The sequence below is a fragment of the Miniopterus natalensis genome, chromosome 21 (genome assembly GCF_054644295.1).
Source record: "Miniopterus natalensis isolate mMinNat1 chromosome 21, mMinNat1.hap1, whole genome shotgun sequence".
Lineage (NCBI taxonomy): Eukaryota > Metazoa > Chordata > Mammalia > Chiroptera > Miniopteridae > Miniopterus > Miniopterus natalensis.
In genome coordinates, this window is record NC_142101.1 from 10,492,218 (window position 1) to 10,505,856 (window position 13,639).

The 13,639-nt window shown below is 46.9% G+C and overlaps 1 protein-coding gene across 1 annotated transcript in view; it reads right to left on the reverse strand.

Moving 5' to 3' along the window:
* The window catches only part of AKT3 (AKT serine/threonine kinase 3), a 139,684-nt gene that overhangs the window by 4,298 nt on the left and 121,747 nt on the right, over positions 1–13,639 (reverse strand). The window contains exons 11-13 of the mRNA XM_016201398.2: positions 9,534–9,748; positions 4,799–4,886; positions 3,468–3,570 (exon numbers count right to left, since the gene is read on the reverse strand). Coding sequence (XP_016056884.1) covers positions 3,468–3,570; positions 4,799–4,886; positions 9,534–9,748 — 406 coding nt within the window. The remainder of the gene's footprint in view (positions 1–3,467; positions 3,571–4,798; positions 4,887–9,533; positions 9,749–13,639) is intronic.

Sequence of the window (13,639 nt, forward strand, 5' to 3'; positions counted from 1 at the left end):
GCACCCGGGGCCCCCTGTCTGGGGGGGAGGCCCCCCATTAAATCTCCTGCACTGGATCGAGAGCTGACCTGCAGTGAGTGAGGGGATCTTTCCAACACCCAACCTTCTTTTCTTCAAGGAAAATCACCCCATTTCTTCCCATGCACGGGAGTACACGACCAACTCCCCCCATTTCCCAGCCTCTGCAGGCAGCGTCCTGGCTGCTCTTTTCCGGTCCTTCTCGTCTATGTTCTATTTCTAACACAGAAGACTCTAGAAACGGATTGAGCTAACTAAAATGTACTAGGAAACACCATGGCCCTGGGTGGGGCTCAGACTGGGGCTCAGGAAGTAGGTGTGGTCCTCCCTACAGACCACCGACCTCCCAGGGCCTCCCTCCCTTTAACGACACATTTCTCAGCAATACCGTGATTTAGGGACACCTCTCCTCCTGATTATCAAATGCTGGGCAGGCACCAAGCTAACCACGTGCATCTTGTAGATGAATTCCTTTCCCCGGTACTTTCCGCTCCACTAGAGACGTAGGAGCTGCGGACGGGGAATCTGCTGAGTCACAAAGTGTAAAACTCTCGAGAGAAAAGGCAGCTGAGATCCTAACGCTCCAATTCTGACATGTGCCAATCACATTTCAAAGAACCCATTTTCCCCACTAACAGCTTTGTTTTGCTGGGCGTGTCTCTGCACAGTAAACAAATTAAACGCATTTCTGAATGTAAAGAAACCTAAACCTTGTAGATAACCACGTGAGGGTCCCACACCCCGATCTTTAAATCTTTTGTGGGTGGGTGGTCAGAGTGAGGGGCTGTGGGCCTGGGAGGCGGTGACCAGGGCTCCCTGGGTCCTCGTGTTGCACAGGCAGGTGGGCTGCAGAAGGAGGGAGCTAGAAGCAAGTGACAGTGACAGGCAGCTACCTGCCCAGCCACGCCCGTCACACCCAGTCAAGGGCTATCCATACATTCCCGCTCTGAAAAGAGGTTCCCGGGAAACAATGGTGATAATGAACTAGGCTAAAAAAAACCCCAAACCACACACATCTGGAAAAAGAAAACAGAAGGCTCAGTCCACACCCCACCTGAGTCCCTGCCTCCCACAGCATCCGTGGCCTCATCATGGTCTTAGAACATTTCACAAACGTAATTCTATAGCAGTAAAAGCTATGAGATCTCAAAGAAATCCCCTCCTCTATGAGGACGGGAGACCAGCAATGCATGTAACACACTCCAAAATCTGCTCAATTAATTAGCACCAGGGAGGACGATCTGGCGTGTTACTGCAGCTGTTTGCAGAAAAGGAACATTCTGCCTTCCGAGCTGATTTGTTCTAAAAAAATAACTCCATTCTGTTTCATAAAAGCAAGGTGGTGAGTGGGAAGACAATCACTAGCTGATGGTACCGCTGTGGGCTTTTGTGAACAAAAACTGCTTCGGCGGCTAGAGCGGCGCTGGTTTCTCACCAGCACCGCTGCTCAGAGGTGAAGGAGGTTGTATGACGTGTAATCACAGCCCGAGGGTTCCCCGGCTCCCCTCTGATCTGTCTGCCAAAGGAACCCGGGAAACACACCCAGGGGCCGTCAACACAGGCAGTGCCCTGGCCCCGGCAGAACCCGGGACTGTGGGTCAAGGCCGGTGTGAGCAGTTTGGCTTCACAGTGCGACGGGAACCGCTGGAGGGTTTTAAATGGGGGCGTGATGTGGCCTGGTTACAATTAGGGTTGCATCCAAATGACAAGGCCTAGCAAACCCTCTACGGTGGAAAGGGCTCTTGGGCCATCCAACAGCGCACTGGTGCTGCCCGCATTTCCAACAATTATCTCGGCACAGCCCATGCCGGGGCCAGGAAACTCTGCCAACTGTTTCTACTCAGTCCTCAGCTTGCCCCAACCCCACTGGCTTTCTAACACTGTCTTCACCATGTAGAGAGTCTAAGGTTCCAGCAATGAGAAGTGGGAGCCACCGCCCAACCGCTGGTGACAGGCCACGAGTGGTACTTCCAACGACTGCTGTTCCCCAGCTTAACCTGGGCAGCGGCCGGGCTGCGGAGTCCAGCCTGCCCATGGCTGACACTAACCCTGGGGCTTTGGGAAGCTCAATTTTTCTCTGGGTTTCAATTTCTTCCCTTTGAAAATAAACGTTAAGAGGTTCTTAATCCCATGCAAGTTTAAAGAAAGAGTGCATAAGCACACAGAATTATATTTTTCATTTCAGTGTGTTCAGCTCCTTGCTGTTGGGCTGTGGGCCCCAGATGAAAAACTCTTGGCCTAAATGACAAGCGACTGAGTTTGCCACTCAATGCTATAATCCAGCGATTTTCAACCCACGGTGAGCCTCGAGAATTTTGAAAACAGGCAACATCTGACTAGTCACAGTCAGGGGCACTGGCCCGTTTCTAACTGTCAAGTTAAAAAATGACAACAGCCAACACAACAATAACTGTCCAGTGTGAATGAATCAAGATTATACTTTTTTTTGGTCAGATCAGCAAAAATATATGTATGTATATTTTTTGGTGTGCTGCAGAATTCCAGTGATTAGTTTGTGTGCCATGAGGTGAAAAGGTGGCAAATCGCTGCTGTCATCTACTGACTGCGTCTGTGGTTGGCACAGCCCTTTGCTTCAGTCTTGCCCCTCCCGGACTCGGGCACGTTAGCACTGCCGCCTGCTCTGCCTTTTGGAAGGAGAGGGAGAAAAGAAACGCAGGAAAGGATGCGAAAGGAAGGAAAGGGGGAGGAAAGCCGACAAGATGTTGCTGTGTGAGCCGCCAGATGTGGGCTTGAAGAGACCTTGTAGCTACTCAGTTTCACCCTCATTTCTAAACTGATGATGCGCAGACCTTTGTCAGCACGCGAGTGTTTATAAGCGACACTTGCTAACCTCTGCTTTTGTCAAGCCCACTGTTTAAGGTGCTTATCAAAGTGTGGGACTCACTCGTGGACATGGAATGCTGCTGAGTGGTACATAAATGTATAGATTTAACAGATAGGTAATCTAATTTATATGCATCAAAGATTACTGGCAAACTAAATGATGTCTTCACAGATGTTCCTGCTTAAGACAAAGGGAAGTAAAAAAACGCATAATTCAATTAAAAGTGAATTTTAAACCTAGTCCGTGGGAGACCGAAATTAGGAAAATTCTGAAGGACAGACGTGAGTGGGAAACGTGGGACGTCTCCATTTCAGATTCCTTTTAGTTGATGTCAAGAGAAGCTTCTGGAGAACAGTAGGGAAGGCTAATTAGTCTGTAATTCAGTCTATAGTTCTGTTTACACTTTTTCCATATGTAACTTTTCCTACCCGAAAACAGTTCTCTCTCAGCTCCCTCTCTTCATATTTCCACATGGCAATTAACTCGACTCTTAGCTGGAATGAAGTCAGTCACTGGAATTTGAGCTTGAAAATATCTAACAAAAAAATGACTGTTTTCTTCTATCATATTAGAGTGGTATGAGTTGCCTCCTACATTTACTTACATTTTTCAGGTGGTGTTATTGTAATAGTCTGAGCTGTAAATTCTTCATCAAAATATCTGGTATCTGTCTCTGATGTTACTTGAGGCTTAAAAGGAGGTACAAGCTGTAAAAAGAAAGAAAAAAGACTGTTCACAGATTTCAATTTAGGAAAATCAATTTTAGGATAAAATTGGAGAGCCAGTAACTAACAAGAGTGCAAGAGACTGGACAGCCAAGTCACCGGGAAGGTGCACGAGGCCTCCCGGTCACGTCTGGCGCAGAGCAGTAGGGAGGTGGTGGTTCTGGGCACAGTTTGAGGGACTGTGTGAAAACGAACACGCGAGAACCAAAGAATGGGGTGGGGAGAGGCTCCTGAAAAGTCTGTCCTGGAGAGCATGACGCTACGTAAGGAAAGCCAGTCAGAGAAAGGCAAATACCGTAGGATTTCACTTACATGTGGAATCCAGTGAACAAAATAAACTAACAAAACAGAAACAGGCTCACAGAGACAGAAAACAGACCGACAGCTGTCAGAAGGGGGTGGGGGGCTGCGTGAGAAGGTGAAGGGGGTTTCTTCTGGAAGGCTTTACATCTAGGACTAGGATCCATTTTGAGTTAAATTTGTATATGCTATAAATTCTCTCTCGTTTTCTTTTTAAAAAGGATGCCCAGTTGTTTTAGCACCGTTTGTGGATCTGAACTATCTTTGCACTTTTATTGAAAGGCAATTAACCACATAGAGGGTCTACTTCCAGACTCCCTATTGTGCTGCACTGAGCTCGCCACCCATCCTTATGGGCAAATAAAGGTGTCACTTGTGCATCACAAACTGACTACTGTGAGTTAATAACAAGTGTTCTGGGATCGGACAGTGGTGGCGGCTGCCCAACTCTGAATCTACGAAAACCCACTGAAAAAAACTCAACTGCTTACCATGCTGAATAAATTTCAAGATGTGTTTTGGGGTCAAAATTACCAATAAAACTGTGCTAAGGCCTGGCCAGCATGGCTCAGCGGTTGAGCATCGACCTAGGATCCAGGAGATTGGGGTTCGATTCCCGGTCAGGGCACAGGCCCGGGTTGCGGGCTCGATCCCCAGCAGGGGGCGTGCAGGAGGCAGCTGATCGATGACTCTCATCATTGATGTTTCTCTCTCTCCCCCCCCTCCCTTCCTCTCTCTGAAATCAATAAAGACGTATTTTTAAAAAAAAACTGTGTGCTAAGTAGTTCAACATTCAATTAAATGATAAAGATGAAAAATACCATACCATTAAATTTTATTCACTTTAACATTTTTTGCTGTAAATTCACTTTAGCCAAAACATATCAATGCCACCAGGACGACAACCTACCTTTTTATCATAAACGTCTTGCCAGTTTACTCCAGAGAAGAAACTGTGTCTCATAATCTCTTTTGCATCATCTGGCCCTCCGCCAAGGCTACGAGAACAGGAATAAAACCAAATGAGCATAAAATGTTTACATAAGCCCAACGCGTAACAAAAAGTTTCCGTGAAATGTAATTTTCTGTGTGATAAATAGATCTTGTGATGACTAGCCATAAAAATGAAAATCTTGCGCTGTAAGACCCAATTTCCCTAACATGCTATTAACAAGAACTGGCCTCAGGACGGTCGGGTATCTGGAAAGAGCACAGGCTTTGGTGACAAACCTGAACCGGGCAGCCAGCTGGAACTTAGGGAATGTGTGACAATGAAAAATGTGCTTATTCTCGGTTTTCTCATCTGTAGAATGGGGTAATAATTCCAGCCTGGAAGATGACGGCAAGGGTTAGAAATAAAACAGGTGAGCACCTAGCACAGTAAACGGTAGCTACGATCACTGTCCATTCTATAGACCAAAATCATAGCCACCAGCTGACTTAGGAGTGGTTCTGACATAAATACCAGCTGACATTTTTGTTTATGGTAAAGACTAAGAGAGAAAAGTGATGCAGCAGAGACACACGTCAGAACTGCACCTGTCTGTCAGGGATGTGAGTGACTCCTTTGCTGAATGGCTGGTCAATAGTTTTGGAAGAATATTTCCTCATTTTGGGGCCATTCATTCATAATGTAACGAATACAGATAACTACCACCCTGGAAACTTAATCTGTATTATTAACAATTTCTCTACCAATTTCTTAAGTCTAAACAATCAACGAAACAACAAACCGAGCCCTGTGTTTGTCAATTCTGGTGATATAAAGACTCCCACCGTGGCCAACGGTAACATGTGACAAAATATCATGGAGAGTTTTGAGTATTTCTCACCTTTGATATTAATTAACTTTGCAAATCTGTATAATTTAGTTTTCAATAATGGCTGTATTAGACAACCAGCTTACACAATTCTTGAAATTTATCGATCGGCTCTTAGGAGCTGGCAAGTGCCAGCTCCCTCACGCCACTGGGTAGGAAGCATTCTCCCCAGCTCTGGTTATTACTGGGTGTAAGAAACACGTGACTGGGAAGAACCTGGGCTCCTCGAACATGCTGTCAGAATGGAAAATAAAACCGTGAGCTGAGCTTTCAGACGGGGTCCAACCAGAAGAGCCACGTTCACGTCGGGAGCTTTCCAGCTGGGCTCTGTCCACAGGTGACACTCAGCACCCCGCCCCCTGGCCCTGCTGCCTTTCGACCTCAAGTCGGGTGTGTCTCCCCCACCGTGGGTGGCGAACACTTGTGAGGACAGAGGTCAGTACTGGATCAGCCAAAAAGCATCTTAAGCTTGTGCTGTGGGAGCCAAAAAAGCAGACACTCCAAAGCACGTGTTTCTGAGAAGAACTGGACGCTCCGGAGTATGCGGCCGAGTGGCCTGCATGAGAAATTCGGGAGCTCATCGTATTTCCCTACAGTTTGTTACTGTTTGTCTGCTTTCATTCTGGATTATATGAGATGGAGCATGGGCAGGGGAGGGGAGGGAGGGTGGGCAACCAGAGGCATTTTGTAAAGACGGGGTTTGCACCCAGCTCCGCCCCTTAACTCTTCTGTCCGCCCTCCAGCCATCGCTTGGCTCTGGACACAACTGGCCCTTAATCCGTGTTTATCAAACACCTAGAAACCCAGGCGCCGGCCCGAGTGCCCGCGGGCTGGAAGAGAACGGCAGCTGCCGCCCCCAAGCTGGGCGAGGTTCTTAACCACGCGCGTCCTCGAGGTGCGAGACTGTCAGGTCTCAGCGCCCGTGACTCCGTAACAGACCACCCGGGACCGAAACAGGATCAAACTCCAGGACCCAGGACCCAGGCCTGTGGACCCGAACCCCGACCCAGAGGCCGCCCCACGTCCCGGCTGCCACGGCCTCCTCATCAGGAGCTCAGATCCTCCCCGAGCTGCTGGAGGGGACACGGGGCACACGTCCCCTACAGACTGGGCACAGGAAGACGCAGGCGATGCCAACGGGGGCGCCCAGAGAGAGAATGAGACGGGAAAGCGAAATGACAGTGACCCTCTGACAACTGATGGCAGATGCGGAAGCCTGTCACTGGTTACACTTCCAAAGGCTCCTCGGGGCCCTGGGTGGCTCGCTCCCGACTCCCAGGACTGTCCGAGGCCCTCTTCCGTTCCTCCTCTGTCCTCCCAGGGCCCCAGCTCCCTCCTGGGCGGTGACGGGTCGCCAGTCCACACACCCGGTTACTGTGATTCTGTGAGGCAGGGGTAACATCTTCCATCTGGGTTTCTACAGAAACCCCAGACTGGGCAGAGCCAAAGCTGGTGTGGGCATCTACCCCGTGACCACCACCATCGTCTCAGGACTATCCAGTCCCCAAACTAGCCACTCGAGCTGGAAAGCTGGGGCGCCCCTGACTCCCCCCTCCTCACCGTTCCTACTGCATCACAAAGTCCCACTCACCGCGCCGTTCCCGCGCTTCAGGAAGGACCCCCCCCCCGCCCCCGGACCATCCGTACATCCTCTCACCGGCTCTGCCTCGGCCCACCTGCCCCGGCCCTTCGTTGCTCTAATCCACCCAGGACAAAGCCGCCAGGGTCACCTTTTCATAATGCAAATCTGATTATCCAGCCCCTTTAATAATTCAGTGGCATCTCCTCCCCTTTGGAATAAAGATTAAATATTTTTTAAGAAACATAAGGTCCTTGCAATCTACCACATCAGCTTCGCCTCCCAGTGTTACCCGACTCCTATTCTGCACTGCAGTCCCCGAACTTCTCAAATGCCACGTTCATTTGCAATTCTAGCTGCTCTTTACATGTAAACTTCTCGGCGTCGACGCCAATGCCAGTCCCAACCCCACGAGCCAGCTCAAGCCGTCCAAACCCCCAAAGAGCTAATAACTGCAAAAGCGATTTGTATGAAGTTTAACCTGAGCATCTGTGAACGTATGTTTTCTGCCCTGATTTTTCTATGAACATCTAGCCGGAGATTTTTCTGTGCATCCCTACATCCCCAGTATTTTAAGGCAGCGGTGGAGAGCTTGATACATCTACTGTAAAAGGAAATAGCAGATAATTGAAAATACCACACCTTCTCTTTAGACAATACCCACCTCTGGGTGCACAGACCTTTAAGAGTCGTCCTACTTACCGGGCCACTAACATTCTAAATTTACCCCACGTTTGTTGAATAATTATTAAGTACCTACTATGTGCTGTCTATCCACTGGGTGGGGTGGGGGGAAGGATGACAGTAAAAATGAGTGAGACACAGACATGGAAAGCACAGCACGATTTTGCTCTACCAGCCATTTAAAGAGGGGGCCAGAGTCACCCGGAGGAGTCAGGAAAGGACAGGGCACAAAGTCACTGCCCTCGAAACCCAAACCAAGTATCAGGTCCCCAAATCAAGTAGGTAAAATGGAAATCCGAACCCTTTTTAATGATCACCTGTCATCAAGTGCCGCCTGTTACATTAATAGTGAAATCATCACATTAAATGGAATATATTCCAAAACCTGAGCCAAATGATAAACTGATGTAAGAAAGATACACAGGGTGGGGCAAAGGTAGGTTTACAGTTCTGAGTACACAAGACAGAGTTTACTCTGGTGTTATTATTTATTAATTATTGTGTTATTTCCTATACGCACAACTATAAACCTAATTTTGCCCCACCCTATATAAGAAATATCACACAGGCAGCCAGAACCTTGATTTCTCCTGTTTTACCTGGACATTGTGGACCTAAGAGAAGTCACTTAAGTCCCCAAGTCCCCCTGGGCCTCTGTTTCCTCCTCAATCAACTGGAAATGAGCATGAGACCTACCTCCCCTGCTCTACAAGGCACAGAGACTGCAAAACAGACAACAGATCTGAAAATGCCCTGAATTAAAAAATAAAGAACAATCGCTTTACAAACGTACGGTCTGGTCTCAGTTACCAGAATCAGGAGACGCATCCTCACTGGTTCTTCGCAAAGCAAAAAGGTGGTGCCTCTTTCATTACGCTCGCTTATTTTTTTGCTGAAGGTCAAACCAGGCTCCTCGCCCATTTAAAAGCTAGAAGCGTGCAGTGGAAGCCACTCTAAGGTGGACGAAGCCCGCACTTTAGGGTCCACTTACTCCTTCGGCCGCTCATCCGGTCTATCGACAGGTTCACAATGAGCAGCAAACACAGACGGGACATCGTAAAGAAAAACGTTACGTGGGCTGTTATCAGAGATTAGGGGTGCTGTTAGTCCTCTGGGCCGTGCGTGGAGAACAGCACCCTCAAATGACGATTTAAAAAGTGGTAGATGTGCTGGGGCGAGAGGAGGGTACAGGCAGGTCTGCGCTTTATAACGTGAGTCAGCGGGAACATACAGGCCCAGAGGCGGGCGGGAAAGGGGATCGTCTCACTCCCCCAGCAGCGAGCACCAGGGCCCGCAGGACAGTCTGCTCATAATACGGATATTAACCCCCCCCCCAATCCTTATTTGGTAAAATCTGCAAAAAATGTCCACGCTGGGAAATAGTCGAGGGAATTTTTTTAAATGTTCTATATTATGCAGTTAAAAATAAGCCAGCATCCCAGTTGGAAGATGTCTGCACCGAACACACTGCTTCCCGCAGCCCGTTAGGTCTGAATTACTTTCCACACCCCAGTTGCTACCCACCCTCATCGGCGTCCCACCGAACGTTCTCTGTGGCTCACCGTTTATTTGGATCCTTTATCAAGAGCCCTGAAAGCAGTGATTTTGCATCTGAGGAGAGGGTTCGAGGAAATTTGATGTCTTCCATTAGTATTAGTTCAAAAAGTTTTTCGTGATCCTGGTTGTAGAAAGGCAGCCTCCCACACATCATTTCATACATGACGACACCCAGGCCCCACCAGTCCACGGCTCGGCCATAGTCATTGTCCTCTAACACCTAAGAGTGAAACCAGCAAAAACAAAACAAAACAAAAACGAATGATTACGCGTTAACCTCTAAAGCATTATTTATAAAACACAGGACTTTCGCATAAAAATGAATCCGAACTTTCAAAGCCTAGGTAGGCAATTCTTAGACCCTGATGTTAAAACTATGGAGCATCCTGTAAAGTACACAAACCACATCAAATATATGAAATGCTCAATATCGATCCAGAAACGGTCCGTGCCTACCAAAGGGGGCAGGGCACGCAACCGGTGCCAGGCAGACAAGCCGGCGAGTGTGCAGAGGATCGGAGGCAAGCCGCTGGCAGGTCGGCAGTTTTCCCTGGGGCCCGCTTACTTTTTCATTCCGGTTCACTAGCGGGGACTTGAAGTCACAGCCCAGGGCTAAGCCCCGCTATCAGAGAGCAGGTCGCAGGCCCTCCACGCTCCCGCGGGGAGGAGGCCCCGTCACCGATGTCGCCGAGACGAGTCCCGGGCGCGAGCGCCGTGCACAGGCCCTGGCAGCTCTCGGAGGCCCTGCGGACGTCAGCTCAGGAAGCAGGCGGCCAGCGCTGAGCGGGAGGGTTTATTTTCTGGGCTATGACAAACTTTGCTGCCCGGAGCCTCGGGGCCCCAGGACAAGCTCTGCTGAACAGAATCAACAAAGTCGTGGGCTCGGGACCCGGGCTGTATGTGCCTGGGGTTGGTTCGGCCCCGACCAGGCTGAGCCAGGGCAACCTGTTCACGTCCGACCAGGAGAGCTTGCCGCTGGTCCCACGGAAAATCTGCTTGTGTCTCTGTTAGATATGTTTCCCATCCGATGGGGTTTTCTGCAGTTATTGAGAACTTCCCATATTTTATTTTAAATTACTGTATCTGAATAATCTTAAAGCTGACTTGTTCAGATCCTCTTAGCTTTGGGATAAACGGATCAGGAAAACCATACACGTGAAATTTATCCATTAAAAAAACCTTAGAACTGATTATATAAGAGAATTTGATACAGAAGGAACTCCTATTCCCAAACCTCCTTAGTTTTAAATAAGTAAATGCACTGTTGAAGGTTACTCCTATGTGACTTTTATTTAAAATTTACCAATAATTTTCATAGACTTGCACATGACATTTTTGATAGCTAAGGCACTTTGGTAGACAGTGTATTTAAAGATGGAGCATGTAATTTCAAGAAAAAACTATGTTACTGAAAGATATATTGGCAGTGTTGTCAAGCGCTATGAAAAGATTTTTATTCCAACTGCATCACTGTTTTGTGGCTAAAGAAGCCTAGAAACAAACAACATTGGCAAGAGATGAACACGAGACCACCTCTTGCATTTTCCAAAAACCTTTTGTAAATCACAAGCTAAGCAAAATATTTTCAGGAAAAACAATAAATTCTCATTTTTTATCTTTCGCCAAAAATATTTCAAATGTCCGTATGCTTGAAATGAGGAATCTGAGACTGTAGAGAAAACAAGAAGTAACCTAGAGAGGCAGAGACATTCTCCTTGTGTACTTATGTTACAGGAAATGCTGTCAGACATAATTTTTAAATACCAGTGACTTTGGATTATTCAAGAATCCATCTCATGTCCAATGAGTAGCACGTATTGTTTGTGGGCCTTTTTCTAACAGATTAAGGATTTTATCTAATAACAAAAAATTTTAAAATCTAAATAACCTTTCTTTGCATTCCTACAGCACCAACAAAGCAGCGGCACACGCAGGCAAGAGCCAAATGTGGTTTTTAACCTCTTTTTTCATAAAACCATAAAAAGCATAAAAGCTGGATTAACTGCCTCCCGAACCCACATTTCACCAGCCGGGTTCTCATCCCCAGCTGGCAAAACTGGCAATCCTTTATTTTTGTTTAAATACCTGGTTTGCAGCCAGAAGGGAAAGTGAGTACATTAAAAAAAAAAAAAAGGGGGGGGGTATTTTTGAAGAGAAATAGGCATCTGAAAAATAAAGCTGCATTGTACAAAAATCTGTTTCGATAAAATAAAATGTATTTTATTTAGCTTTGCAAAATGAACACTGATTCTCCAACTAAGCGGTTTTGCTTCGGAGCATAATGTGCTTTAATTGATATATACACGCAACGCTACAGTGAGAACCGCTTGCTGTGTCACTGTACTGAACACATTTGATGTAATATATTACGTTTTAGACACACAAGCTTAAAGCAACATTAAGGAGAAAACACTTCAGGCTTCTTGATCTAAGAGTCTTTGCTACCAATGAAAAAGAAAGATTTCTGCTCAACTCCTACCTCCAAACAGCTGGACGGTGAAACACACAAACATGTAAGTGGTTCTAATATTCTACACGTGGGTATATAATATGAAACATTAGCACTATTCACATAATGTCCTTCACTCTCCTTAAATAGAAATTATTTCAAAACTCAGTACTTGGAAATCCTCTGGAAATTCCAGAGTGAATTTAAAATCCACAGCCTCTCTTGTATTTTTTTTTTTTTTTTTTGGAAGATACTTTTCTCCCTCACTCAAAGCACTTCTTTTCCCCAAATTACAAAAACCTATAAAATGTATATTCTTTAACCTAAGAGTTGCAATTCCGTCCGGCTACCTCTGGTGATTTCGTTTCTGGCAAAAAGGTTCGTTCACCTCCTGGCCATCCGGAGACGGATCCGGGGGCTCGGTGGGCGGTCACAGGCGGTGACGGTGGGTGCAGGTCAGCTCTGTCACAGCGCAGTTACCCCGTAACGCGGAGGTGCAGACCCAGACCTACTCCAGCGAGGCAACCCGCCGAGGGGCTCAGCTCAAAGAGTCAACCTAAAGAAAGTGTCTCTTGGCCATGCAATCAATGTGCTGGCATCTGGCTAACCTCACGGACGCTTGGTGTTTCCCGCTGTCCCCACTGTCCCCTGTGACCTTAGATGGAGCCTGACTTTGTAAGTGAATTTAACACACGTGCCCAGACAGGTGTAAAGGACAAGAGAGGATGTGGAACACACACAAAAGATGTGACTGTTAAAGGACAGTGGCTCACACCAAAGCCCCACCCGCACAGCACGAACTCCAGGAAAGGAGGCGGCGTTTCACGGGGACGGCTTCACGGTCGGGTCAGACAAAACCTAAGGTTCAAGGAGGTCACAGCAGGGACCAATTACTACGAAACAAATAGTCAATTAATATTTAGAAATATCTGATGTAGACACTTGAGTTTATAAAACCACCAGGTGAGCTGAAAACATCTAGCTCTTGAACGGTTACTGATTTCAAAAAATGATATTAAATAATCAACTATGTCTTTTAAAATGATACCATCAGTGAAAATTCCCCATGTAAATATTTATTTGGCTAATGGGCACTTTCAAAGAACATATTCAACCCAATATTCTTTTACTAATTAGGTTTACCGGAAGGCTGAAGGAGTGGCTCTCCGAGCCTGCTCGCCAGGGCCACCCCATGCACCCGAGGCAAGCAATTACAGGGCTCTGTCTGCCCAGAGGGGCCTCCCGCCCAACCAACAGTCCTGGCAGAGCAGATGGGGGCAAAAATTAAACATCTAAACAAACTGCACACCTATGTTGCGAAAGTAAACTGTGAACTTGGATGAACCAATTTACCTCTAATTCAAAAATTTTTTTTCTGGTAACCTTGTATTTCAGGTAACTGATAGGTGTGTGTTTTATATATATATATATATATGTATACACACACACACACACACACACACACACACTCTTACGTACTTTCTCATTGATGGAAACCCTTCCCATATTCTTAACATCACAGGAATTGGCTTTAAAAAAGACCTATAAATATTCTCATTCAGATTCTAAAATGTACTGCAGCTTCGGGAGAAGCGTTTCTTTCATACGAATTACGGATGCCATGGCTTCCCGGCACTTCCTTGATAAATATATATTCTCAAC